This window comes from Suillus subalutaceus (genome assembly GCF_016647625.1).
Source record: "Suillus subalutaceus strain FC151 chromosome Unknown DFJ58scaffold_106, whole genome shotgun sequence".
Classification (NCBI taxonomy): domain Eukaryota; kingdom Fungi; phylum Basidiomycota; class Agaricomycetes; order Boletales; family Suillaceae; genus Suillus; species Suillus subalutaceus.
The window spans coordinates 61383-88856 of NW_024540355.1; the positions used below are offsets into that span (position 1 = coordinate 61383).

At 46.6% G+C, this 27474-nt stretch overlaps 11 protein-coding genes across 11 annotated transcripts; 5 read left to right on the forward strand and 6 right to left on the reverse strand.

Moving 5' to 3' along the window:
• Positions 1-2643: 2643 nt before the first annotated feature.
• On the forward strand, positions 2644-3108 carry DFJ58DRAFT_665106 (chromosome transmission fidelity protein 8; the record flags this gene model as incomplete). Its single annotated transcript, XM_041382482.1, has 2 exons — positions 2644-2787; positions 2842-3108. Coding segments are annotated over 2 exons (411 nt in total), but the record flags the coding sequence as incomplete, so codon positions are not given.
• Positions 3109-3431: 323 nt separating this feature from the next.
• DFJ58DRAFT_34872 (uncharacterized protein) lies at positions 3432-4160 on the reverse strand. Its single transcript, XM_041379981.1, has 4 exons — positions 4035-4160; positions 3863-3979; positions 3756-3796; positions 3432-3699 (listed from the first exon to the last, which is right to left on the reverse strand). The coding sequence occupies exons 1-4, from the start codon at positions 4045-4047 to the stop codon at positions 3535-3537; spliced, it is 336 nt and encodes a 111-aa protein (XP_041240462.1). The 5' UTR covers positions 4048-4160; the 3' UTR covers positions 3432-3534.
• Positions 4161-5836: 1676 nt separating this feature from the next.
• On the reverse strand, positions 5837-6510 carry DFJ58DRAFT_731465 (uncharacterized protein; the record flags this gene model as incomplete). Its single annotated transcript, XM_041386040.1, has 6 exons — positions 5837-5943; positions 5997-6113; positions 6164-6238; positions 6305-6359; positions 6408-6414; positions 6470-6510. The coding sequence occupies 6 exons, from the start codon at positions 6508-6510 to the stop codon at positions 5837-5839; spliced, it is 402 nt and encodes a 133-aa protein (XP_041240463.1).
• Positions 6511-8547: 2037 nt separating this feature from the next.
• DFJ58DRAFT_34911 (uncharacterized protein) lies at positions 8548-9899 on the forward strand. The gene is made up of 2 exons (XM_041379983.1): positions 8548-9224; positions 9275-9899. The coding sequence occupies exons 1-2, from the start codon at positions 8874-8876 to the stop codon at positions 9878-9880; spliced, it is 957 nt and encodes a 318-aa protein (XP_041240464.1). The 5' UTR covers positions 8548-8873; the 3' UTR covers positions 9881-9899.
• Positions 9900-10767: 868 nt separating this feature from the next.
• Positions 10768-11531, reverse strand: DFJ58DRAFT_665152 (uncharacterized protein; the record flags this gene model as incomplete). The annotated part of the gene is made up of 3 exons (XM_041382487.1): positions 10768-10983; positions 11037-11188; positions 11246-11531. 3 exons carry the CDS (start codon positions 11529-11531, stop codon positions 10768-10770), a joined length of 654 nt encoding a protein of 217 aa, XP_041240465.1.
• A 628-nt stretch (positions 11532-12159) lies between these two features.
• On the forward strand, positions 12160-12715 carry DFJ58DRAFT_803928 (uncharacterized protein). The gene has a single exon (XM_041390992.1). The coding sequence runs from the start codon at positions 12351-12353 to the stop codon at positions 12579-12581; it is 231 nt and encodes a 76-aa protein (XP_041240466.1). The 5' UTR covers positions 12160-12350; the 3' UTR covers positions 12582-12715.
• Positions 12716-13869: 1154 nt separating this feature from the next.
• On the forward strand, positions 13870-15744 carry DFJ58DRAFT_717726 (pyridoxal phosphate-dependent transferase; the record flags this gene model as incomplete). Its single annotated transcript, XM_041384392.1, has 8 exons — positions 13870-14032; positions 14086-14439; positions 14496-14646; positions 14702-14799; positions 14858-15002; positions 15068-15315; positions 15359-15588; positions 15643-15744. 8 exons carry the CDS (start codon positions 13870-13872, stop codon positions 15742-15744), a joined length of 1491 nt encoding a protein of 496 aa, XP_041240467.1.
• An 87-nt stretch (positions 15745-15831) lies between these two features.
• DFJ58DRAFT_731469 (uncharacterized protein) lies at positions 15832-18025 on the reverse strand (the record flags this gene model as incomplete). Its single annotated transcript, XM_041386041.1, has 11 exons — positions 15832-16070; positions 16118-16254; positions 16310-16485; positions 16537-16738; positions 16790-17061; positions 17108-17200; positions 17258-17284; positions 17343-17597; positions 17653-17712; positions 17772-17802; positions 17862-18025. The coding sequence occupies 11 exons, from the start codon at positions 18023-18025 to the stop codon at positions 15832-15834; spliced, it is 1656 nt and encodes a 551-aa protein (XP_041240468.1).
• A 411-nt stretch (positions 18026-18436) lies between these two features.
• On the reverse strand, positions 18437-20904 carry DFJ58DRAFT_803936 (uncharacterized protein). The gene is made up of 5 exons (XM_041390993.1): positions 20743-20904; positions 20634-20692; positions 20214-20560; positions 19968-20057; positions 18437-19921 (listed from the first exon to the last, which is right to left on the reverse strand). Exons 3-5 carry the CDS (start codon positions 20525-20527, stop codon positions 18853-18855), a joined length of 1473 nt encoding a protein of 490 aa, XP_041240469.1. The 5' UTR covers positions 20528-20560; positions 20634-20692; positions 20743-20904; the 3' UTR covers positions 18437-18852.
• A 1303-nt stretch (positions 20905-22207) lies between these two features.
• Positions 22208-24656, forward strand: DFJ58DRAFT_803939 (uncharacterized protein). The gene is made up of 16 exons (XM_041390994.1): positions 22208-22669; positions 22724-22733; positions 22790-22809; positions 22857-22889; positions 22958-23054; positions 23113-23141; positions 23195-23225; positions 23284-23316; positions 23370-23446; positions 23502-23556; positions 23614-23712; positions 23759-23872; positions 23923-23963; positions 24020-24045; positions 24095-24245; positions 24296-24656. Exons 1-16 carry the CDS (start codon positions 22604-22606, stop codon positions 24320-24322), a joined length of 909 nt encoding a protein of 302 aa, XP_041240470.1. The 5' UTR covers positions 22208-22603; the 3' UTR covers positions 24323-24656.
• Positions 24657-24834: 178 nt separating this feature from the next.
• DFJ58DRAFT_706742 (N19M, NADH-ubiquinone oxidoreductase 9.5 kDa subunit) lies at positions 24835-25580 on the reverse strand. The gene is made up of 4 exons (XM_041383737.1): positions 25473-25580; positions 25277-25421; positions 25132-25211; positions 24835-25084 (listed from the first exon to the last, which is right to left on the reverse strand). The coding sequence occupies exons 1-3, from the start codon at positions 25515-25517 to the stop codon at positions 25165-25167; spliced, it is 237 nt and encodes a 78-aa protein (XP_041240471.1). The 5' UTR covers positions 25518-25580; the 3' UTR covers positions 24835-25084; positions 25132-25164.
• Positions 25581-27474: the final 1894 nt, after the last annotated feature.

Consider the following 27474-nt stretch of genomic DNA (forward strand, 5'->3'; position numbering starts at 1 on the left):
ACTGCTTTGTGTATGTCTCACATGCACTGTGTTCGATTCTTCTGACCGGCGGTACACAGCAAATATGCCATTTGTTTCGCTAACAGATGCAGTGAGTATTCCGCAACCATCTCATTCCCATCCAATGAATACACTCATATGTAGGGGTGAGTGAGATTCTGAACATTGAATGTGGCTCAAAATATTGACTCAATAGGTGTGAGTCAGAGCGTTTGATCCTAGTACGAGGGTGATCACTAATTGAGTATCTCAGGCGATATTGTGAACTACGCAATAAATGGGACAAGTCTGGTCGTAATTGCTATGCTGGACGGTGAGCTGCAATACATCAGCGATATTAACTCGACTGAAATACGATGCGAGTCATCATGATTGCTCGGTTACATGCGATGTATCAGAGATCTAGAACCATGCTTATCTTCATTGTTATTATCTTCCTGGCTGTTAACATCACCTGCGGAGTAATCATTTCAATAACATACAAGCACACCACAGCGGGTAAGCTTTACTTGTTGACTTGAAGAACACAGCTCATTGGACAACCACCAGAGGAGCTGATACTCTCTGGCACATATATTTGCGAATATAGATACGGGGGGGATGACCCGCTTCTGATTTCAATGACTTGGGTGCTCATCACTGTTTGGGAGGTCCTTGCACTGTGTCTTTCAGTCTGGATTGCTGTGAGACACTTCCGTGACCTGCGACGACTCGGCCCATCGACAGGATCGACCATCGGGGACTGTTTCAAGGTGCTGATAAAATATCACGTGCTTTATTTTGTAAGGTGAGCTTGTAATGTGAATGTAGTTATATCTTTCTGCTCAAGTTCCACACGTGCTAGCTTTATTTGTATCTCTTGCCTCCAGCTTGGTAATATCTCTCCAGAGATCTTGGTGCGCCGACCTGTAGCTGACATCTGCTTGTAATCGCTCATAATTTCTGTAGGATTCACATTCTTTGGAAGCTCAGATATTCGGAGATGTTATTCAAATTTATTGATCGTGCAGATGTTTGTGCTGGGACCGCGCCTCATCCTTAGCGTTCGAGAATATCACGCAAAGCTTGTGGCTGAATCCGATGCAGAAACTAGCATGAGTTCGATTGTTTTCCAGGAGCGTGTACATGTGCCAACTAGCAGTACTGTGTAGGGAAATTTTGTCGAGAATCCATCATAGTATTTATTTAAGTTATGGCGTTTCACAGTATAAAAGTTTAAGATCAAGTTTATGCGGACAAGCTCGTTTCTTGTTGTATCACTACTGAACCGCCCACACTTGCACCAAGTGGCAAGCTGAAATTATTCGGAATGTCTAGCAACCAACCCAGTCCTTGATACCCAATACTGAACTATATCGAGAATCAGTATAAGTTGCCTAGACAGCTGATTCTACACGTATGCAGAATTCCGTTGTCTAAGCACATAAATGATCATGAAGTGACCGCGAAGAGTGAAGCCCAGACGGCTGATAACTCATTGTGCTCAAATGTATGTTCATCCATCCAGGGCCACTGACAAAGAAAAGGAATGAATCATGCGAACTCATGGCTCGACTGTATGCCTTGAGTATCGCAAGGAGATGAGGTGTGCTGAGCGGGGAGTGGATAATTAGAGAATCCGGACTTCAAGTCAGAAGGCCTCTAGCGTACCTGTCAATCTATTAAGAGAATCAACCACGATATTCTGAAATTGTATGCATACATACGTTGATCGCTCATGCAACTGTAAATTGTGTGTCGGGTTTGCGACCTTGCAATAATGATTTGGAGCCCATCCTGCTAAGCATGATAGTCAGAGTAAAGTACCGAACGAGATACACACATGCATATATCTATCAGTGGCACCGACCCTAAATCCAACAGACGATCACTCGAAGGACTATGCATCGCTTCACGTGATTATCTGCTGGCCTGGTAGATACGTGAGTAGTAGCGTGTCTAAGACTCTAAGCCCAGACAACTGATAGACCAGAAAATCCATGAGCCCGCGAAATATTTTGGAATCATCTGTCTAAGGAAATGTGAGGAAAAGCGAGAGCGATTGTACAAGGACAGATGACTGATAATACCATGGCCTCGCTGAAACTTCAGAGACCATGGTGTCAACAGTTGTCTAAACCGAACGAATGGAAGAGAGGGGAATGGAAAGTAGAAGTAGTGTCTGAGCTGATGGCACAAGGGTCCCGCAGCATAACAACTCTGGCCTTCTCCTGAACTAGCGTCTGTTTGAACACAAGGAAGAAGGAATAAGTGACTCACATGTGAGCAGGCGAGAATCTTGCAATGAATACTACCATCGTGATCATGATACAGTGACCGTTAAGCAGGCCTAAAAGAGCGGCGATTCTATATTTGGTGGCCAGAGAGTATAGTCGTGGTTCTGGATGCAGAAGTGAAAATGAAGAACAAGATGGCAACTCATTCGAAGATAATTTGCAGGAGCCGTTGGAACGACCAATACATAATAGCCTCGCGTAGACCTAATATATAGCGAAAATACGTCAATAATGATCAACGTCAACCTTAGCCACAGTTTCTGGGGTCTTGGGCGTGATGCGTTGACTCGCGCTGTTCGACTACATACTTGCATTGTGCACTAATTATGCTGATCGATGTATCTGTTTCGCTGTCCAACGCCTTTATAATCCGAAATTTCCGTCATGCGTCGCCAAGCTCGGTCACGACGAGCTTGTTCTCATAGAACTACAAGGCACGCTCGATATCGAGTGCGATGGAGACAGCACTAGAGACGGGCAGTTCGTTGGCAAATTGAACCTCAAGGACGCCGTAAGTAGAGTTCTCTACAGCCACTGATCTGGCAGTACCTGATAGATCTTTAAGAACAAACCCACGTTGATCATCGGGCATCATCTACTCGAGGGCAAGGTCGTAACCTTGCCCAAGCCGTTGGGCGTGATGCATCGCAAGGAAAGCTCCAAGAGACATGGCTATCCTGGTGATGAAGATAGTTCTAGATCGGTGGAAGACACTTGGAACCCCGGCGTTAGCTGGGGCATCATCGCCGTGGTGAAGAAAAAGATTGTGTTCTCCAAACGACCCATGCCGATCGTGAACTCGGGCGGTAGTGCTCAGAGTGGCAAGGTTTGAATTGGATTAAGATGTACGATCCCTGATGCGACTTTCGTCGTGTGACCGCGATGGAGCATGGTTGGTATGCTCCAATCAATGTACAGGAGTCATCACTCAATGAAGCTACCAGAACAGCTTTTGCGATCGCTAGCCTATCGCCGACAAAGGCCACGACCTGTTTTCTATAGACGATGATATCGAGCATTGTGCTGTCACAGGCTCGGCTTCGGGAAACCATCCTAGTGCATCCTCTTTGAATGATGTTCACGATGCGTTTTTAGATACTTATAGGTCAGACACGGCCAATATACAAGTCAGGTCTACCAATCTCTTGAGGCGCAGCCACTGTTTCAATGGATACCACAGCATGTAGTCGTGACGGGTGATGGACATGTCATTTCATTTCTCGAAAAGGACGAAGAGAAAAGGGTGAAAGGCAGAATTTCACGCCCGAGGTAACGTTTCAGGTGAAAAGGTATGTAAGGATTCTAATAAAGCACGCTGCTTGTCTACTCTCCAGAGTCCACGAGACATCCTTGTCACAAGAAAGGCATGAATAGTTACTTGCCAGATGCGTACAAACTTCACAATCATGAAACCATAATATTCCTGCCGAGTTTTACTTGTCAACACACATGACTCTATCCATCTTTCACGCCACTGACCTTTACAAGCGCTGTCGTTAATATGGTTGTGAGTGAGAAGACTTTGGATCATAATTCAGAAAAGTTGCACATGTACTTGAAAATCTGTTAATGTGAAGGCAACTCACTGAGTCCGCAGGTCATGTAAATTATATTGTGGAGAACCAGTCGTCCCAACAGACGATTATGGGTTCCCTCTCGCCAGTAGCTTGCCACGGCCTTGTATAGCGTGAACATCAATGTTTCTGGGGGACCCTTGATTACCATAGGAAACGAATGAGGTTGTGAAGCTGTACTCACGTATCTCCACCATAGCCAGTATCACGTAGGACGATTATGATAGTACTGCCATCGCCAGTCTCAAAACAGCTCGTGATACCGATGGGAGACTTGATGACTGCAGGAATGTTTCACCGCAAGTCACTTTTAGATTTCCAAAGGAACACACTGTTTGGTGCAGATTTGCTGATCGAGAGCACCACACCGCCAGCAATAATGTATAGCTGACAGTTGCAATTCAACTGACATGAAGGGAATCCAGTAAGGCTTGTGACTGACCAGCCCGCTGATCACGAACATGACTATCATGCGCCTCCTACATTCCCAAATTGCCCAAGTGCGGGCTAAGAAGATACCTTGCAGGTCTTTGTCAATGAATCTACAGATGTGAGATTATGAAAGAACAAACCCTCGGCACACACTATAATCACACCTCCCATATCTGTGGAAAATCTCTATCAGAGATGACTTCGCTTCAATGATTTATAAAATCGCACATGTATTTATAAAGTACATTATGCGGCACGTCTGTCATAACACCTGAGTTGAGGTGTGACTTGAGGATCTTTAAAATACTCACTTGAGTCGACATCGTGAGTTGCGATGCCACTGCGAGTGTCATGAACAAAAATGATTGATGGCATCAAGGGATGTGCTTGCCAAGCATCACCGATGCCAAGTAACCGGAGGTAAGATATCGGCAGACAATGTAAAGCAGCTTCGCCCATTTCCATTGTGACTGCATCAAAAATGCAACCTGTCATCGATCGATTATGTCTCTCAGTATCGACTCGGACAGGTAGAACAAAAGTACCTCATCGTCCAAGGTGAGGAAGTAGTCGTATACCTGCGGTGACAAAGATCACTAATATAAGTGGGAATGATTCATGCGAATTTACCCAGAACGAAGTTACAGCCACTGAATCAAAGATGTCGTAGACGAGATCATGTCAGTCACAGCAAACACAATTTGAACTAGAGTGCCGACCATTGGCATACTTGAGAAATCATCATAAGTAGCTAGAACCAAACAAAGAATTGCTTACATTGAGGCTCCAAAGCACCCGTCCGAGCTGAAGCACGTCGTCAGTAGAGTTCATCGCTAGCCTATGGACAGTTGTTCACAGTGCAGAAGTGGGGATTCTTCTCATGACTCAGGCACTTATGTGTGTTGGAAACCTCGGGTAGCGCGTTTAAGCTTAAAGAAAATTATGGCTACATATACTGGGACCGTCGGCTCATGTGTGGATTTCTGTAGATTCCTGTATCACTGTCACCGTAACAGGGTTAAAATCAAATGACATGATACAAGCAAATACGATGACATACTAGCAAATACTTGAGTTGCCTTATATAAAACACACAAGCTGTCCCAAGGCAGCGTTGAATATGGCACAGGGGTACTAATTACAAATGGACACTCAATATGACTTGGGGCATACTCACCTGCAAGCGACGACCCATTTTAACTTGTAGTGTAGTCAGCCAATTGGAATCGTTCTGTTTCCTATGCTTCCCTAATATGCCGTATTGTGTAGAGACCCGACATGATAAGTACCATGACACAGAATGGCATTTCAGGGCTAAAGTGACGTTGTGACGATGAACAAGACATACAGGGGATCTGCTGATAATATTGATTAATTGTTCACCACACTCGATCTATGTATAGCAAACATCATGGGAGTTACAACGCCGGTCCGATTCCCATAGATCGAGATGCATCTTTGTCACCAGGAGCGCGTGGAACACGACTTGAGCACTAGAGAATGCTTGAACTTAGTTAACCGAAGCTGATGAATGAGATGTACCTAGCCATCAGATTACGATGCGATGGCTTGGGATGTCCCGTCAACACAGATTTCCAGTAAAGAGGAAGCGCTGACCTGCAACAGGGCCGTTGTCGGGATAGTAACAACAACAGAAGAACCTAAAAGTTTTTTCAGTAACCAATCTTTACGTTCTCAACAGACCATTCCTCACACAATCCACAAGTAAAGTAGAATATGTTGTACTGGATGAGGATCTCGAGTAATCGATTATTGCGACCCCAATTTCTGAAGCTTTCTGTGGCTTTGTATAGTGAAAAGAACACGATTTCTGTACGACGTCAAAAGATACTTGTCATGATTGACAGGATGAGAGCTCACGCAATTCTGCTAGAACAATGACGTCGCTCTCTTCGGAATCAAAGCAGCTCGCAAAGGGTATCGGTGATTTGATGACTAGATATATATAATAATCGATGATGATGATCTGGTTCAACGTCAGCAGGTGAATAAATCACTTACCTCTCGTCGACGACGTATGCATCTTCAAGATTACGATACCTGAGACGAAATAGAGCTAAAAGAACTGGAGTGAGTACAAAAGTACGAAAATTTAGGCACATACTGTCGTGCTGATCATGAAAAAACAAACAATCGATCGTTTGTATCCCCAAAGTACACACGTACGTGCGACGAATAGACCTGGAAAAGAGCGTAATTGCAGACATGGAACGTATTCAAAGCATACACTCCGCGCAGAACAATATCACACCACCAATGTCTAGGAGGGCACAGGTGTTAATATCTCAACTGAACGATCAGCTACAAATACTGACAAGCGGTAAAAGTATAATATGTCTGGCACAGCTGATCTCTCGGAAATTTAGCCTCGGGAGCAGCAAGAAGTATGCTGAACTCACAGACATGGTCTGTGATAAAGCAGGTTGTACCCACACTAGCGAACCCAAAGTTCACTAATTAAGCAGCGAAGGCACTGCACATTCGACGCACTGAGCATCCCCAAAGTCACGAAGACGAATGGGAGATAACGACAGACCAAGTATAGAAATCTGATCATGCTCCATCGTCCATGAAACAGAAAAATGACCTAAGGGTTGAAACGAACGCTCAGACAGTCGATTGACATACGGACTCTTAGCAACGTACCTCACTCGAGATCATGGTCAAGTAGTCGTACACCTATGCCAAAGAAAGTTATTTGACCCCAACAGAAAAATTAGAGCACTAGTATTCACCAAGAGACACGCTATGGCCACTTATTTGGACGATCAATCGATCAATTGCGATCCATACCAAATGTACATAGGGTCAGTTACCATTAGCATGCTGACCAGGTTGATGAGCGACATCACTAACTTATGCTGAAAGTACTTACATTCAGGCGTAACAGCACAATTCCCAACTCGATAAATTCGCGTGAGGAGTAGTCTGAGGGTGAGTGTGAGCTCATCACGACTATCACTAGTAGTCGTAGGCAGGAGAGCTAGAAAGTGTGGGCTGCAAGATCGCTCGCTCTGAAGCAGCTGATAACTCTTAAGCAAGTCTGTGCGCTTCCATTATACCAGTGTCTAAAAACCGTATGGGCCACGGAACGTATAAACGACACGTCTCATGGGGAACGTTGGATTTGTCTACGTTCCATTATATGATTAGCCAAGTGAAAGTTTAATGTTTCCAACCTTCACTAACAGATACTTTGATGCCTTCCAGGCCCTAGTTTTCCGGATGGAAAGCCTGCGTCTGTGAAGCCTATATTCAGTTATCCACAACGAATTTTGACTTTGCCACCATCTGAATCATTTTGAACATTCTCCGGCGATGCGTAAGCCATCGTGGCTGCACCACCATTCCCTTGAAAATGTGTTGTAGACACGTTCCTGCAGTTGGTATGATTAAACAAAGTTTTCAATGCTTTCACATGTTAACTTGAATCGTCTCTAGCCGTTTCATGACATGTGACATGTGACATCGTGACTGTACATTATGTGACTGATCAACTTACTTCATTGACTTATCGTCGATCGACGCCTTCCGTCCAAAGATTCACATTGTTTGGAGGCAGTCAGACAAACAAGCCATTCACCGATTCATTCATACGACAACTTCTACGTCGGGCTCAATATTACCTGCTATGCATCTTCCAAAGGCCTGTCCCCAGTCACTGCTACCCATGCCTTGATCCTGTTCAAGAATCAGGTACACCTTGGTGTCACAATATATCGGAGTTCGCAAGCCAGCTGCCACAGTAATCTCGAAAGCTCTTGCACCGCTGCGATGCGGTACATGGGTAATTGTATTCCCAAACCGCCATCCATCCAGTCTTGTCATTCCATCAGCGCGCATTGGACAAAACTAGTGATCGGAGGGAAGGACATAGCACACCTTCGGAAGTTTGAGCTGCTAGTCATATTCCTATGACTGGGTTTCGCATATTGGGGCAGAAATCAATTTCATTTTGGAAAAAAAAAACTCCGTGGGAAGGTCGACCAGGTCCGGTATGGTTGAAATCTCCTGAGAGTTGCTCGTACGTCACGGTCAATTCCACATTCCCTGCGCTTGATGGTCATACCATGAGCGTCGTGTTTTAAAGTGGCTTAAGGAGCATCTTAGCCTGGGAGAGACCTTTACCATCGGGTAACTCGTTCAAAGTTCGTTTGTATCTGGCCTAGCAGAAAACGAAATGGTGAGGAATTCAAACCCGCAGTCATGCAGTCTTGTGAATCGAAGATATCACTGAAGCACCTGCTTACTAGTACGATGATGCAGCCACACACCTGCCAAGAAGAACTTCGGGAATGACATCCAATTGCAAGCTTTGGATGAGTCTCACACAGCGCGCAACGAATAACGTTGGTAAATATATCGTCGTAATCCTCTATAGCGGTAGAGCGCTTAGAATATTGACTAGAAGGTGATGACATCATAGTTATGACGTAATCAGCAATAATGGGTGATTAAGTAAGCTAGGCGAAAGTGAAGCAGTACTGCATTTGCTAACGCCTCTTCCCTTCTTCATCTTGATCTATACCTCATCATCCTCCTCAATTATCTTATCTTATTCTCTTTAATAATGTCTACCTTCCCTATCTTTCATAACCTTAACAGTGGAGCTGGCTTCCCTGGATTGTCCTCTTACTCTGCTGAGCAGATATCATTAACCCCTATGGAACAACCCCTGTACGACCACCAAAAAGCTGCCGACCTTGCTGCGCTGGATGTAATACCGGAACACGATTTGCTCGCCATTTTGGGGCTCCAATCTTCGTCTGTGCCTTGTGCGCATTCGTTCCATGCCGACTCTTCCATTATGGAGGAGTCACTCTCAGACGTTCGAAATGATTTCACTGCCGCCATTCGAACTAAGGTTCCCCATCCTCGGGTAGCTCATGCCTGCGATTACTGCAGGCGCCGAAAAACAAAGGTGAGCACTCAATGTTTCTTTGTTTCACTTTGGCTAACGTTAGGGGACAGTGTTCGGGGGAACAGCCAGTGTGTACGAGCTGTAAAAAAAGGGGCAAGGTGTGCCAGTGGACTCCTCTCAAAACCACTAAAGAGCGGCGAACTCGAAAGCCCTACGACGTTGGTCTTGAATATAACCCTCGACCTCGTGTACCTGCACCATCTGCCCCGTATATTGCGGCACCTAGGGCGACCTATCCGAGCGTTATGCTCCCGAATCCGATGTCCATTTGGTCTATCGAGGATGCTATGTCTGCATCGCAGGCCAGCACGACTTCGAATGCGCCCACTGTGATACCTACTATACAAACACCCACTAGTTGGAGTACTCCTGCGCAGTATGATTGGCAAGATGTCGACATCCCATCCCCTCTTTCCTCCTGCCCTTCATTAGGGAGCGACATCTCATCTCGCGAATCATCGCCTGTGAACACACCAACGCGCGCCGACTCAATACCTACCTCGTCTAGCCCATTATATTTTCCCGTGGAAGAGGCGGAACAAAATTTCGAAGACATTGATGTTTTCTTCAAAGATCTGTATCAGGATCTATCTCCCGATTGGTCTTCGGTCTTACAAAGCTGGCCGGATGAAACTGAGACGTTTTTTGCTCAGTAAGCACCAGTACCACGTAATTTTTTTCCCTGGGCGGTGGTCATTGGAAATTCGTTCCTGTGGGTTTACAGTATGAACGCTTTAGCGACACCTGTAGGCCTATATATATAGTGATGTGTTTATAGTGTAGTGAAAATAAAACACTATTTCATAACCTGAGTGATCTAGTCTTACTTGAAGTGGACATCGTGAGAACTCAGTCTGCGGCTTTAAATTCCACGTACGTTTCTTCAGCGGATTTGACCATTGGCTAAACTCCCGAAGCAGTGCATCGTTAATCTTCATGACAGCGCCAAGCGACTGCGGAGCAGAAGCACTTACAGCAGAGCACAAGCTCCGATCACGTCTTGGAAACAGTCATCACCTCAAAAGCTTGACTCAAACAGTGCCCAAGCTGGGCCTACTATGAGATTTTATTCGTCGTGAGACGTTGTGGTAGTACATATACAATCGAAAACGAAACTGCACTAAGCGAATATAGAAGCGAGACACATTACAAGTTGCGTACTAAAGAACAGAGAGAGAGATGAGACGCGAAAAAAACAGTCCGGAGTGTGGTGTATATGGTGATCTAACCGAGTAAATCAGTTATTGACCTCGCTACTTCGAACTGCGGTCCTCACCGAATGGGATGCCTCAATGCAAATGTGGCAAGTGACAGCGGCGGTGATACAAGTTGGAAGTGAGTTTGAACAGAGTGATATGAGCCGACCAATAGATATAAGAGCGCATTAGGGTTGTTGAAGCGGCAGCTACTTTGTCAGATAACCGAGAACTTGTTGATACTCCAGTCATTATTGGTGGTACAGTTTGAGAACATGTTCGCGCGAGAGTCCGAGGGGTATTTGGTGGGAAGTGAGGCGAAGAAATGATAGTGGGCATATCGCCTGTTAATTGAAGCCGTCGAAATGACCCTTCAGGATCCTCTCGCCCATGGGAGAAGGCGCGCGACGTGGACGTCCAGTGTCAATGCTCACCGTTGCTGAGCGCCTTGCCTTACGAGTAGTAAATGCAGGTAAAGTTGTCAAGGTAGGGGAGACTGCGGAGTTTGGTGGAGCAGTAGGGCTCGGGGGACTTCGAGAACGAGTATTATCCACGTTGGGGGGCTGAAGAATGGAGAAAGTTAATGGCGCATCACACGATACTTTTAGAGATATACCTTTGCAAGTGCACTTCCGAGTGATAGACGCCTTAACAACCCAGCTCCACGGTCGTGCTGGGCTTCAGGGGCAGGTGGGATGGGCGCAAACCGCCCAGTCGTGCCAGCGCGACGGGAATGAACAGTTGCTGGAAGTTCGTCGAGGGCGTCTTCTGTGGGGATAAATAAGAGTTAGTGAGAGTAAGAGGGCAAACGACTAAGGAACCGACCATCATAGGAAGGTTGACCGCCAAAGCCGCGGTAAGGCACAGAAGATGGAGATTTTGAGGTTGGGGACTGAGACAGGAACGAAAGGATAGGAGAACTGGATGGAGAAGCAACTGGAACGCGTGGAGAGTTTAGGCTCAACGGTGTCTGCACTTGCGGGGGTGAGCCAGGTAAAGTGGATGATTCCGAGGAAACGGACATCGAACGATGTCTCCAGTGATGTGTAGCCATCGGAATTGGTTGAGAATGCTTCACTGAATCGTCCTTGTCAATATTATCTCGATTCATGTTGATTTGGCTGGTATATATACGACTGAGTGAGTAGAAGAAAGGAGAGCAAGAGTTTACATTCTCAGATCAGTCATACGACCTTTATAATTGGCGATGGCAATCCCCGAATGTGTCATCCCACGTGGTCATCGCCTTACAATTTAGCCTGCCCGTAATTGGTCCTTGATCACATTCGATCATTTCTCCTTTCGCTACCCACTGTTGAACTCCTCTCTTGAGTCTACAGTCCATGATACAAGTCGATACTGCAAGATATCCGATGGTAATGAACTCGGCAATGAGATGAATATTTGTGGGGTATGTAGTTAATGCGGGGAAATGATCGATCACAACGAGATAATAATTTAATGCAACCGCAGACTCAGAATAAGACATCCACATGTCAGAACTCAATTCGCCTGATACCGACAGCTCATAGCGAGAACTTGCACTGAACATTCTCACAGAATTTTTGTTCTCTCCAACGAAATGTACACATCGTTGGAAAGACGGTAGCGGCCTCATGATAGCTTCAACCATTGTTCCGGAGCCAAATTGCAGAATCGGGTCATTTGTCCAACTGGGCGTAAATACTTGCCATACTGGTATCGCGTCTTTGAAATAGATCCGGAGAACTGCAGTTCATGCAAGACTGGGCTCACATACGCGTTGTCATATCTGTCACTTCTAGTGAGCAACGTTCTCAAGATTTTCTTTGTTCGAGAAACTTGGTTTCAAAGCACCCTCACACCGGTCAAAAATGACATGTCCGAGTGCATCCATCATGTACACGGTCGTTTGTCTAACCAACGTTTGTTCAAATGACGATATCATGACATGTATCTCTTATCCGTTATCTTTGCCTCATTGCATATGAACTTCGCAGCTAAAACTTTAATACAGAGGTGTAGAACTAACTGTGTAAGGCGTTTTACAACGCCCAACACACTATCCATATTTCAAATATCTGAGGTATTTCAGTACTGTACTCCATCATCATTCATTTCCTCCGAATTTGGAGCTTGCGATCAATCACCCTTTGTTAAAACGCTCACTACAACGGTTTAGCTCGATCATCCTACAAGCTGCGACCCTGTTCATATTCTTCATGCGGTATGCAGGGTTGCCATCCCACATGCGACTCCTTGTTTGTTCAAACTTTGTGGGCACGAGTATTTGGCAGTCGTCTTGTTGCAATGCCGTTAACTTCTCTGTCGACGTGTACTGACAAGACTCTAGAAACACTCGTTACTACCCTGGTAGAGGAATTCAGGGCGCCGTAGCCTAGGCTGCTCTACATCCTGAATTTAGAACTAGGTTTGCGGTATATATATATGCATCAATTGCCTATCCCAGGATTAACTCGATGCCGCGGAACAGGTGCAGAAGAACCACGTGCAAGTAAGTACCCTCTGCTACTACTGTCATATACGCCAACCGGGCCGCAGTCAGTTCACGATTATCAGAATATCGAAACCAGCGCCTCACTCAAAAAATGGTCAGCTGCCCGCCTGGTTGAGACTTGCGCCGCAACTTGGTGCGAGTCTACTTATCACGACTGCGCGTCGCTCTAGCCCTGCCATACTGAGCAACTGGGTGCCAAGTGATCGTGTAGACGCGCCAAGACAAGTCGGACAAACCATTAACGAGTTGTCTCGTGAGCAGCAAGACCCGGAGGCGGACGGCGTCTCCTTAGCGGATCACATCCTATCTGGAGTATGTCTTTGCTAGAAGCGTGTCATGCAGAGCAGCCAGTTCACTTGAAGTGCGTTAGCAGGAGTTGTATGTTCTTTTTGGACGTTCTTGGCCAAAGTGGAGATCAGGGGTAGCACCCTCTTATCCAAACAAGACATTAGAAGACTACATAAATTGCAGGGGGTTGCAAATTGCCACCAATTTCCGACCGTTGCTCTTATCTCCACTCCATTGACAAAAGCTTTATCAACAAAGCGACATGTGTGGTGGAGACCAAGCTCACGATATTCGTTACCGGACCGTCTTTGCCCCTACCGGTACGTGTCGTAAATATTTAGTGTAACGGCATTAGAACTTCAACTCTCCACAACAGAACCGTCTCATTGTACTCGGGGCCGCGGTGGTTTGGACTTGATGGTAACAAGCGGCGCCCGTATTTGGCCTTCAGATCCCCAGAACTGGCAACCACTCAAACGATGGTGCTCGGTAGCAAGGATAGAGGAATGCAACAAGGAAGGCGTGGACCAACCAACTGAGCGGTTTTAGTGCTAGAAGTATCGTTGCTTTCTCAAGTTCTCGGCCCCTGGATGGCGCTTTGTCATCGGCTCCGAAATGACCGTGACTATCCTTCTGTCTCCCTTATCTCAAACCTATTCGCTCGATGGAGGAACCGCAAATCAACAGCAATGGCACTGACAACGGGGACATTGACCTTTCGCACCACCTATCAGATGAGGCTAGGAATCGAGTTGCCAACCCGCTGAAAGATATCATACGGGTGATCAGCGAATGCCCAGTCATTGATCTAATCAGTATGGCAAACGGTAATCTCGCTGTCATACATAGTGGTGAAATATAGCCAAACGAATGCCTTCAGGTGATCCTCATCATTCGCTCTATCCTTTTCGGCAAATTATGTACGAAGTGCCATCTGTACAGGACGCACCTGATCCAGTCACCTCATGGCGGAACAACTCCGGGCTCGCGCAGATCATACGTTCCTACAAAGATAAGGAGTGCGCACTATCTATTCGCGATGCCTTCCCGTATTCCCGGGCTGCTGGACTTCAACAGTGCATAGATGTACTCACTGACTTCACGAAGCTGATGTTCGCTCCGCCGAATCATCATGTGATGTTGACATTGGGGAACTCTGATGGTATCACGAAGGTTTTTCGCCTATTCGGGGAGAAGGGAGATCATTTCTTGACTGATGAGTTTTCTTTTCCCAGTCAGTGAGAGTAGGCTATTCGATATTTTCTCTGGGTTAATTTCGTTGTGCTATAGGTATGACAAACTCTCCTCTCGCATACGGCGTCAAGTGGGTTGGTGTTAAGATGGATCCTGGTGGCATCATTCCTGAGGAGCTGGAAAGAATCCTCGCCAAATGGGACGAGGTGAAATCAGGGCGACGACCTCGCGTTCTCTATATTGTCCCGTAAGCTTCCAAACTTCAATCTGATTGCGCATCACATAGTTGGATGTATCATCAGGGTTGGCCAGAACCCTACTGGATCAACGTTGACCGTGGATCGTCGCAAGAAGATCTATGCCATTGCACAAAGATGGGATTTAATTATCATGGAAGACGGTAAGTCGACTCAGCGGTATCATCGCACGTCGTCTGACTCGGAATATTCTTCTCGCAGATCCTTACTATTTCCTGCAATATGATATCCCTCAAACAAACTGCGCGTCAACAGATCCTGATGAATTTATTAAGAATTTTCGAAGCACCTTGATACCTACATTCTTGTCAATGGATGTTGACGGCCGTGTGCTTCGTATCGATACGTCAGTACGCCCGTTAATTGAGCTTATAAGCTACCTTTTTGATCGTCGTATCCACTTGTTTACAGGTTCAGCAAAGTGCTTGCCCCAGGAATGCGATTGGGTTGGATCACAAGCAATAAACTTTTCCACCAAAAGTTGGCAGATTATACCGATTCATCGACCCAGCCGCCACACGCCTTCGGGCAGATGTTCGTCACCGAGATGCTTAGCGAACATGGCTGGAAAGTCGAAGGTTTCTGTCGCTGGTTGAAAAGCTTACGCATGGACTACCAAAGCCGCCGTGATTTCCTCCTCGACGTTTTTTCGGCGCGAAGTAGAATCCACCGGTTATGCCAGTATAAATCGTCCCGAAGCAGGGATGTTTGTGTGGATAGAAGTTTTTTTCGAAAGACATCCTCGTTTCGTTCGCGAACAGTATTCTGGTGGCTCGCCTGTTGTTGCACGGACTAATACGGAACAGCTCCTGAAGGAGCTTTTTGAGAGGTTGATGAATACACAGGGCGTTGTATTCATACCGTCTTCTACGTTCGCTATTCCAGAAAATCCCTTATGGGTGGAAAGCGACGGGCATGTGCCATTGAGCGATGTGAGTGTTAGCTGAATCATGGATTCAGTAGTACTTTGTTTGACTCCGCGACAGCGCAACAGGTTTCTACGCGCAACGTTCGCTGGTACTGAGGATATCATCGAGAAGGGCATGATACGCCTTGGTAACGGTTTGCGAGAATTCTTTCAAGATTAGCAGTTGCTTCAAGTATGGCTATGTGTAAACAAGAACATTACAAGTACATGGATGTATGAAAAATCGTGATGGAAGAGTGATTCGTGATCACAAAGGTATAGGATCTTCGAGTGTCAACGTCTTGTCAGTGACACGCTTCATGAATTCATCCGCCCTATCCAAATTCTCTTGTATTTTCTGATCTCTGCCACTCAATGCCAGCTCAGAAATCGCCCATATTTTCTGCATCTTAGGCATAGTTTCCCGTAAACCGAAAGCCACCATCAGGAAGTTGTCAACAGGGGCACCGGCACTTCGCAGGCAATCCAGCGTGCAATTGAAGTACCCTGGAAAATGGTTATGAAATGTGTGCATCTTGCAAAGGAACACTCACATGCACGTGATTCGTCATCCTCGGCGTATTTGCTGGATGCCCTCGTGTACTCCCCTGCCGCTTTCACAAAGCTAAACATCCTTTCCACAGGATCACTGGAGTATCGGGCCGATTGCACGTGATAGAATCCGAGCAGCCTGCCAAGGCAATGATAAGCAGAGGAACGGAAATGTAGAGAGGTAGAGGGCATACGCATGAGCAAGTCCACGGGGGTAAACGATAAACGATGATATGAAGCCGGGATCAACCGGCTCACTGTTATCGCGTGTCTGTACGGCTATGTCGGTCTCTTTGATAAGGTCCTCAGCTTCTTCCTTCAGCTGTTCAAGAGGGAACTTGGAGTTCAAACCAGGGTCGTCTGTGTAAGCCTGCCATGCGGTTTAATTCGCGTCCAAGAAATATAACGAGTCACGACCCACGTTCATGAACATCTTGAGGTACAAACTACGGACACCTATCAAGAACGAATGCTCGAAAACCACTCCCCTGTCGGACTTGGGAACATCCTTCCAAATGGTTCTTCCCCATTCGACCAAGTCGAGAGCTCGTCTGTAATACTCGACACCAGCTTGGGGTTGTTGTCTTAAACCGCCGTCGAGTGCAGCTCTCATTATCCATCCACTGCAGTGAATGATCAACAAGTCTTAAAAGACAGAATTGGTCATTGCGTACCGAACAGTCACGGCCAATGCGGGGCGTACATCATCCCAGCCATTCTCCTTCAAGCGTTTCTGCTGCAAGTTCCTTGACGGTCTCGAGTCCTTCAGAATCCCAAGCCTTGCGAGCCGTAACTTCGAAAAAGACTGTACCTTGGTCAGCATAATTTCAATAAGCGATGCTAGAATAAGATCACCTTGTTGATTATACATATCAATCCACTTAGGTTGATTGATATGAAAGACGCGATCGTCACGCATGAAACCATTGCTCAAGAGCGTCAACCCCTGCGCCGTGTAAACATCAAAATGTAACATGTGCGTAAAACAACACCTCTAGGTTTCCGTGGTGCACAAAGCCATCTGGCGTTCCAGGCTGAGGAGTTATTTTCATCCCCTTCATCATTTCTACTCCCTCGTTGAATTCCTAGTAAACACTTCACTGTTAGCATACCGCTACCTATTGAAAATTCGCAAAGATCACCTCATATGCAAGTGCGATGACCCAAGCCTGCACACACCAACAACACGAGTCAGTGAGAGCACGCAAGACTACGACTCAAGCTCACACTGCTAGACGCTTTTTCCTGACCCGCTCTCCGGAGCTCAGGAAGCATATCCGTCGCAACCTGCCAAGGAAACTTGCCCAGTTTTTCATTTATTGAAAAAGGGACGATAGGCTGATTTGAACGCGCATTCGCTGCTTTCAGACAAGCAGTATACTGGTCTTTCTGTTGTCGCTCTGCAGGGCTGAGCTTAGTTTTAGGCAGTGCATCCAGTGCTTTCTGCCAAGCATGGGCGCTTCTCCCCCAGTCTGCAAGCGCCTATGTCACATACGGCAGGTGAGCTCAGCCTAATCGGCAGAACGAAGGAACTTACGTCTCTCGATGCTGCCAGTCGTGACCACCCTTTTGCATAGCTCGGATCAATCTCTGTAGCCTAACATAAGCATTAGCAGAGAAGCCCACGCAGGACTAATATGGACTGTAGTAGCTTACCCTGTGCGCATCATCTACAGCATCCAGATATCTATTTATAGAATCGAAGTCAGTACCCGACGACAGCTTAAAATAAATACACAAAGTCACTTGTTCAGAGCATGATTACAAGCAGCGCGATTCGCATACAGAACAGCGTTCTTATCGTCCAAAGCGATAGCTTCGGTGTACTTTATTATCGCCCCGACGTAGTCTTGCTTCTTGAATAGCTCGTTACCCTCGTCCTTGAGCTGTGCTGCTGTTGGTTCGGACATGATTGAAAACCAGGAAGGAAGCTTCAACGTTGCAACCTTCGAGCACTTAATGTGTGGCGTCGCTGTTGATGCAGATCAAATGATGAAAACGCTAGAAGGACGGAAGGTGATGGAAGCTAACGCTACTGACAGCCTGAGATTTGGGCAGACTTTGAGGCGGGGGCAGTTGGTCTACACGAGGCCAGAGCGTCTGATCTGGTGCATTTGTTACGTGTCGGGAAGAGTCCGGAAGACCAACTCGGCTTGGCATATTACAGTACTGCGCGCCATAATACGTGATGCATAGACAAGTCGAGTAGCGTACTCGTTATGCGGCGCTCTCGCTCAAGCTGTATATGTTCCAACGTTGCAATAATAACATATCTCGACATCTCAAACGTAGTAGTAGTCAGGAGTCTCATCCATTTAGTCATTGAAGGTGTATTCAAGTCATTCAAAACGTAATCGATTACTAGTATAAACTACGAATAAGTATCAAAGGAGAGGATGCAAGTAGGTAGTAACACATGGGTTGTACTTACCACTAACCCAAGGAATTAACGGACCACCGAAATGTAATGAGCGGGGACGATCGCAAAAGTGGTTCGATCGATGATGAGTTTAAAAATACATGCGAAAAGTATGCAACGAGCGTGGATGGATGAATAGGCGCCATGTCTATAGGCCTTTAATAGCATTGAATGAATGTGAGCGGTGACGCGTGCGAGTATTCGAAAAAGAAGTGCGAAGATTTATGCGTGACCCGTAAAAGAATGGAGGACGTTTGGGAGATATTGTTCAACAATATCCATGGGAGTATCAACCCTTGAATCCGAAGATCCGCGTGATCAATCCAAGAATGCAAGCTCACTCAGTCGGCGACTCTCCGCATCTCGAATACCCTTGGTCTCGAGCAGTATGCTTCCGCGGTTATGCATCGTTGGCATAATAGATACCCGTGGAGAGGAATATTGACTGGAAGTACTGGATAGATCCGCACTAGACCCTGAATGTCTTGTGCTCCCGGTCACTGAGCGCCGCAAATTGGTGAGCGAGTTGGTGCCAAATTTGGACAAATGTATTCCGACTGATGAACGTCTGCGAGCATTTGAATCCATCGTACGCCGCCGGGATGGAGAAGCCGGAAATGGAGAATATGAGTTCTCCTTGTCCGGTATGACCGGAGGGGATGTGTGCGGCTGAGATGGTGATCCTGGAGGTGCAAGATAGGTAGAGAAGTTACAAGAAATCGGGCTTTCGACAAGACCAGCGTGACCTGGGGCAAAAGAATCCTCCACTGGGGTGGATATAATTATGGGCGGCTGGACATGGTGCGGTGGCGGTGGCGGTGGTGTTGGAGGCACATGCTCTGCAGGCTCTTCCTCTAGTACTTCTAAGGGTGAAGATGGGGAAAGGGGCGGGACGCTACTGGAAGTCGAGGACCTTGTTCTAAATGGCGTCTCGGCAATAAGGTCCGCGCCAGTGCAATCGGAATCACATGCTGAGGACTGGGGTAGTGATGAAGATGCCGAATATGACAATGAGGATGCCCCTAATGCCAGCGCACTAAGGCTGGGCAGCTGTCTTGGGAAGATAGAATCCGGGGCACGCGTTTCAGAGGGACGATTTATGGACAACCATTCTTCTTTAATCTTTGCTGCCGCACTGAAGCCATTCTGGTCTTTGTCAGGGGCAGGCATGGAAGCTAGGCGCTCATCAGCCTCACGCTCCTGTTGGCTGAGATCTTTCTTGGGCGGGAGTAAACCACGCTCACGCAGCGCAGCCTCACGATTCTCACGGGAGACGAATGAATTAGGAAGTGTGGGAGAACGAGCAAGAGTGGCACGAGGTGATCGAGGAAGTCGTGAAGAGCGTTTTACATTAGCTGGGGTATGTGTTGGACATGGGGGGTGACGACTCAAGTTGTGAAGATGGGGGAGTTACAGGGACGGTGATGTGTAACCTAGACGTTACGCGACGAATCAACGAGGGTTTCATGTTAGGTTGTGATTTCGTCGTTCGTGGTGATGATTTATGAATATTGGTATTTGACCTGGAAAAGAAAGGTCAATAAGATGGTAGATGAACCCTCGGAACATAATCCGAGATGAAAAGCGAATAACAGAGAAGAGAAGTTAGAGTTCCAAGAACATCCGTTACGGGGACCACCTCCGCACAAGTGCCATGAAAAGAGATGCCCGAAACTCACCTTAGGAGAGGGACAAGCTTCTCGGTTTCCTTCGCTGGTTTCTCGAGAAAATGATCACTGGACTTTTCGTGCACGACTTCATCGTGAAAGAGTTTGGCGGTGCTCCCTGTAGGTATTCGGGGCAGTGGCTTTTGAACATCTCGGGGTCGGTCTGGGGGTGGGCGGGTGTTCTTTGAAGGGCTAATGTGGAAGCTAATACGACGCTTGACACCTTCGGGGTCACTGCGGTCCTCACTGGGAGGTAGAAGTGGTTTGGCAGTAGACTTCGACCACCAGCGGAAGCGAAAAGCGTCGAAGCTGATGACGGAAGGCATGGTTTTGGTCTCGCCGTCGTGTTGAACGATGAGCTATAACCGGGTGTGGGGAAAGGCGAACAAGTTAGATGCCAGCCCTTTTAAGTGAAACCGGAATAACACTTACACGGTATATGGAGTTGTGGGGAGGAGGAGCTGCGTGACCCGAGTTTGACTGAAATTCAACTGTAACCGAGGTTTAACGGAACGTCACAAGGTTAAGGGGTGGAACATACATAAACATATTCGGAATTCTTACCTAGCGGGTTTGCGAAATACTTGTTCGGTTGAAAGGCGACAATCGCACACCTAATAGCATGTTTCCCTGCAACTGTTAATATTTTGTTTCTTACATGATTCCCGCAACAAAAAGGACTTCTACGGGGGGTATGAATGGCATGATCCGATAAAATTTTTGATGGTGAAGACAGGCCATATATGCATGACGTTTGGGGGTCAACCTCACGTGTAAGCGCCCATATGTAAAGCTTTATTTTTTAAAAATTCCGATCTGAGCTGTTAGAGCGGCACATTGCATCTCCTCCTACTTTGTGCATAATCTCGCATTTATTTCGCCTCAAAAATGTTTCAATCGAATGAATGAAATTCTAGCCATAAATTGCCAATTTATTATGTACAATTTACTTTATATTTTAACTCAAGGTAAAAATTGAGCATCGGCGAGAAGCAGCCCTATAGTATCATGGACCGCTGCAAGGCCGCTGAGAACCCTAACAAACAAGCTCCAGATCAAAGGAGTCGAACCCCGTAGCTTCCATCATTGATCATCACTGTCTACGTGCTTCGGTAACCACGTTCTAAAAAGTTCACCGTTGAACGAGGTGGGGCGCGAGGCTTTGCGGTGGCTTTGGATGCTTTTACCATGTGTCCGACGTTCAGCAATACTGTCGTGATTGGCCAGTTATTACTTATTCGCCAAATTTGTCGCTTATCGTCAACTGACGGCGTGAACTCATACCGTGGAGCACCGTGGAACTGAAATTTATTACCCTGTACTCCTTGTATTGCCCGTTTCCCAACTATTAGGCAGACTTACTAGGCAGACCTGTTTTCCCTAACGAATTCTCAGTGCTCCACCGCAATGTTTAACTCCTTTTGCTTGTTGAGTACGGTGTACCCAAATGACGGGTTACCTCGGCGTTTTGCGTTTGACCCTGCTTCATTGAGTTGTTCCCCAGTTGCTAAGGCCTCAAGCGTCGTGCACTCATGGTACAGAAGCGGACGATCATTAATGTCCCTCAAGTTGCTTCCGGGTCACGGTGCCTGAAGTAGGAAAGACTTTTGGTGTCCTAGACAAGTATAACATGAAGAGCGCTAAGTTCGATGTCAATAGTAGATGAGATACTGGACATGATTCGCAGATCTCCAGCAGGCCTGTGAAGTCCAAGTGAGTGAAAGTCTTGTTGCCTGGTGCCTCCTGACACTCGTGGTATCGCAGTGCGAGAATGAAAATGTGAATTGATCGGGGAACTATGCTCAACTGTATTCACGCAGATAGGTCTCTTTACTCCGGTAGTCTAATTCAATAGGACCAGATCGCACAGATTTGATTGCCTGGGTATCACACCGCGCATTTGGCAGTTGGAATCGCGGCTCCGTCTGGCCATGTAGGCGAAATCGATACCGACCGGTAATAGTAAAAAGCGAACAAGTCAACATATCTCAGAGAGCAGCATCGTTGCAAAAGGAAGATTGAGAGACGGGCTCAGAAGCTGCTGCGCCATTTGAATATCCAATCTCCGTTCAAGGCCATGTTTGCTTGCAGGCACTTCATATCCGCGCAGTCATGGGAAATTCTAGCGCGAAGGAAGATAGATTCTCAGTTGAAGATTGAAGGATAACCTGGGCCACCAGCTGCTTGGTGATACGATGTAGGACCACTCTCGCTAAAAAAGGTAAATGGAGAACTTGGACCGTTGTCTTCGCGATGGATATCTTTGAGCTAAAGCGCCTTTTCTTTATATCCACTATATTGTAAATTGCTTTCTATGGCGAAGAGCATTTTCGAAGCCGAAGACCGGAGAAGCTCTAGTGTGGAAAATAGGTTTGGGCGCTTTACCCTCTCTTTCGTGCAGCATGCATGTGTCCACACTGCAACTCAGTGTAGACGTGGCAAGCCCCGATGTCCTTATCAAAATGAAGGTGTGTGTTTGCCTAGTGGCGATCTAGTAAATTGAATGTTTATGAACGTCGCAGTATGCTTACGGTATGTCTCGTCATGTTATCGCATGCCTGCATAGTGACCCTAAACCTGTCATGCAGTGGCTTTAGTGACGCTGTGGGTAGGTAATGCGGCCAAACTACTCCTTCTCCAGCTAAACTTTCCGAGGCTTATGACTACGTCATCACATTGGATGAAGAGGTGCGAGCTCCTCCGGTCTTGAGGCAATAGTGCCAGGCGATAACACTATCATCGTCTCGTTTCATTAGCTGCCATTTATTACCACCTCGACCTGGAGAATTGCCAAATATCTCTATCTCGTGTGTCGATATGTGCCTTTCCTTTATCTATCGGTAGTTTCAAGCCGTGAGTCTGTCTGAGCTGGTTTCTGTCTTGACATGCCCCATTTATCAATCTCATCCAGGGTCATTGGCGGGCTATCCATCGCTCAGCGTAAGTTCCGTATGGGCGCGCACCGGATGTCCCATTTAACGTCTCTCGCGTAGATGTGTCAAACGTTATACTCCGTGAATTCATGTCAGTGACCGAGTTTGGTTGTTGACCCTAGTTATCTGACCCGAGTCACGTTCCGCAGATGTCGGTATCCTGATCATCGTTTCAGCAGAAAGTATGCCTTATCTCCGTCATGTATAACAGACAAGACTGAGCATGTGTTTCAAGGCATATTTTTCGTACGCACATATGCCATTTGGGAGCGTTCCAAACGGGTATTATGGGCGTTCGTTGCCACTGTCATTGTAAGATTTGTCATGTCGCTGTCTCCGCGCTTTTCGTATCGGCTAATCGTGTCAGTTTATCGTCACGCCCGTAGTTGGCATTCTTGTGAAATATAATTCCTCGACAACCGGTAAGCGCTCCTCCCGATATTCCGTAAATTATACTGTGAATATTCACGCTTATTTAGTCACCAATTGGATCGCCACCGGGGTGCCGGGCTGTTCGAAGACGGGTGAAACTTCTGCTGTACTTTATGTGTATGTCCTCATGGTCATCGCCGAGTTAGGTGAGAGCCATGCGATATCGTTCCAATACTATCTAACCGATCGCAGAAATATTGTGCTTGACATTGTATCGAGCCATTGCTAAATACCGACGCGAACGGCGTGCCAACGTGCTCAGGGTCCTTGTACAGCATAACGTATTCTACTTCATCGGTGGGGTTGGTAGGTTTTTTAATCTTTTCTCTCAGGCATGAAGAGTAATGCGTTCGTAGGATCGTCTATTGTGCTCATCATTGCGATTGCGATATTCCCTGTCAGTACCTGATTTCAGAAGTTCACTCAAGTATTACTGATTTCATCCGCGTACAGCCATCATACTCTGATGTAGTGTCCAGGTCGGTGTTGAATTTTGTTCACGATTTACCGCGCTGATCGCCTGGGAAGCATGCAAATTACCGTCCATGCCGCGTTGGTCACGAGAATGCACCGAACACTATGGAGATACAATGAACACTATGCTCATTCAGATGAATTTACCCTGACCACATTCAGTGCTCCTCCACCATTACGGACTGTGCAAAGTGCAGTTGGTTATGTGAGTAATGCTGCGACTTCATGATTCATCCAGCTTGACAAGCAATTTAGTACATGGAGGAACCTTTTGGGAGATAAAGATCGGGATCAACCCCTATGAACAACATACGACCATTCCGACGTCAATGCATGATGATACTACCCTCTTTTCCGAATGGAGGTACAATGCCGTGTTTTTTCTTGACAAGGCCTCTCGCTTAGACATGGGAGCGTGCACGGCAGTGATCTTCGATTATCTCCAGCATTAGATTTGCTGTTTTAGTTAGAGCTCCATAGACCGCAAACCATCGGACGTGGACTCAGTTAACGTCAGATGATTTGATCTACATAGCCATTTCATTGTGTTCATCTTTCGGGTTTGTGGAGAGGATACGATGTAATGGATGGAAATCAAAGGTCATAACCGCGGAAATGGCTGCGCATATGGAAGTCTCAATGGGAGGATTTCCTGGCCTGATGAGGATCTTGTTAGTATGATTGCAGTGTCGGTACGCGTTCCGCTGACGCGCCATACGCTTCGGATAACTCATTAAGAGCTGATATGGTGGAAATGCCATCTGAGATAAAGTCGCAACAGGGTCCCAAACGCCGTCATATTCCTGGTCTAGGTAGAGCCCAAGATTTGGGGCTGCGCCTCTCAAGCACGGAAATAGGTATTCAACGTAATTGGTGGTGCGGGTGATGGTGTAAGAGCATACTGACTGACATACACCATTAGCATATTCTCGCGAGGAAATTCATGGTATTTGGTCAAGGCGATGAAAGGATACTCTCCGATGGTTTGCCTAATACACACGTATGGCAGGCGATATATCGTGATATAATAAAAGGACTTATGAACTGATTGCTCGTCAATGAAATGCATAGCAGCAATGAAGTAAACTTACCTATCTATGATTCTAGCCCAACCATCAATTACTCTACTCGTCCTCATAGCCTTGTACAGGCTTTCTCGGCCGTTTCGGTACTGAAGGGAAGAGTCGCATTTAGAACCACACGATGCGAACCAAAACAGTAGGGCCAACGACGTACCAGGATACGTAGTAGGTATAGGCTCCGCGGGAGTATATCCGAGCCAGTTCCTCCTGACTACGGGCACAGTCAGAGCAAGAACTGGACCCGCGAGCCCGATGGCGCAAGAGTAAAAGATGACTGGTTGTTCATGTGCGAGGTGTTGCTGGGGAGAGTTGGCCAAGGATATTAACGCTTCATGTCAAATAATACGTACCAAATGCCTGTAGCCCCTTCGGAAAGGAGACAAAATGGACGCCATGAGATTAGAACAATGCGGATACCAGATTTGTGGGCCTACTAGCACTTCGAGGTTCGGGAAAGGTTATATTTGTTTGCACTTATTGTGTAAAGGCTTTAGAAATAAATATGGATAAACAACCGTCCGTCCAGGTTGATAGTTCTCATGGCAATCAGGGAAATGTATTTGCAACTCACATCAAGATTATTGATCCCAGAGTTTGAATTTCTGGTCATAACTGATTCAACGCCACTGTTCACCGACTGACGAGTACTAGCTTGCTTATGTGGGAGTCACGGGCGAATATTTCAATCGTTCCACCCCAAATGACTAATAGACCTTGCCTCGCGGGGTAGATTTAGGTGGACATCACCTGGAATTGCAGATATAACATGTCCGAAAGGGGATTTCGGCGGATAGGTTACCGCCATGAAGAACGATATTCAGCCAGAGCATATAAAATAATAAAAGCCATTTGCCACAAGATGTAGCTTCCTACTGTCACTTTCAGATTTATTTGATCCCATATCACATCATCACAAACGATGCAATTCCCCTTTGTCTTCGATGGTGTTGCTACTTTGACAACATCAATATCGCTGACAGTGGAGTTTGCTCTCTCTTTTGCGTACGTGAATCAAATTGCGAACATTGCCCTGAAGGAAATTGCGTGAGTAAGAGTAGTTTGCGTCCTGGACTTAACCACATAACTCACCGGTATGGCAGGTCATCTTTATATGCTTCTGGTGTGACAGTGGGTCGTGTTTCTGCTTTCACGTCGGTGCGGTGTCTGAGATTCTTTTGCTGCCGCTCGAGCAATTAGGATCTTGGAATAGAGGACTCGCTTTTGAATGCTGCGTTTGTTACTTGCTAGCGCTGCTGGTCTGCGATCCATATTGCTTGGAATGGAGGACTCGCCTTTGAATACTGTGATTTGTTACTTAAGCGCTCAGCTGGTCCGCAAACCTTATTGTAAGCTTTGGCACAAATGTGCGTATCTTATACGCGAATGTATATTGGTCATACTAGACTCGGGCACGTTTTTCCCGCTACCTTGTGTAGTGGGTCTTGTAGCGTTAAATTTCCTGCGAGCGGTGGCAAAGTGCGACGGAGGACGTAGGCGATGAAGTGAGGTACCTTAGATCTGCCAGCAGTGAGAAACGGCTTCTGTCGGCTCTGGAGGACGAGGAGCCCAGCGAATTGTTCGGGTTACGAAACCAGTGATTCAGGCGAGTGATATTAATCCTGAGTGAGCATGGCCCCTGAATACAGGCGGGAATGCAAGATTTCAGGTACAGTGGATTATCAGTCGCACATTTTGCGGAACTCGCGACTTGCCGACGTCATCCCGTCAGGCCTGCACGAGAAGCATAGGACATGCTGCGTGAAAATTCAAAATGCCAACCATGAAAGCTTTAACCTTCTGATGGACCATTTTCTGCAGCTTTGTAGACGATGATGCCGCGGAAAGTGATTGTGGACCATCGAGAGTCTCCACCAGAGATCCAGTCAAAAATCTTTCTTATGCCGAGCGTTTGGGGCTCTTCCGTGATGACGGATGGTATAGCGGGAAGTGACTCCCTCTTCAGTTGCCTTGAGGACTGGGGTTTCCCCCTTCGAAGGTGTTGCCAATATAAACGATAAGTTGTATATTAATTGGGCTTCTGCTCATCAGCAACTCGCACTTCATGCTGCGCATTGGGATTCTTGATTGCACGGCCATTATTGTCATTTGGAACGCTCTACTCACCTTCCTTCAGCATAGCTTGGCCGAATTTGGCTAGGAGACCCTGAATCTTGCGATTTGTACATGCTGATGAGTTGATTCGCAAGAGTCCGTGGCACTTTGGAAGTTTGGATTACTCTTATCCCATCCCGCTAGGCTGGCGTCAAGAATCTTCTCTCAGTGATCGATGCCCGCGAGGATTGCTTTCTAATTCCATAATTGATGATCCTTCTGCCATGGAGTAAGCCATTC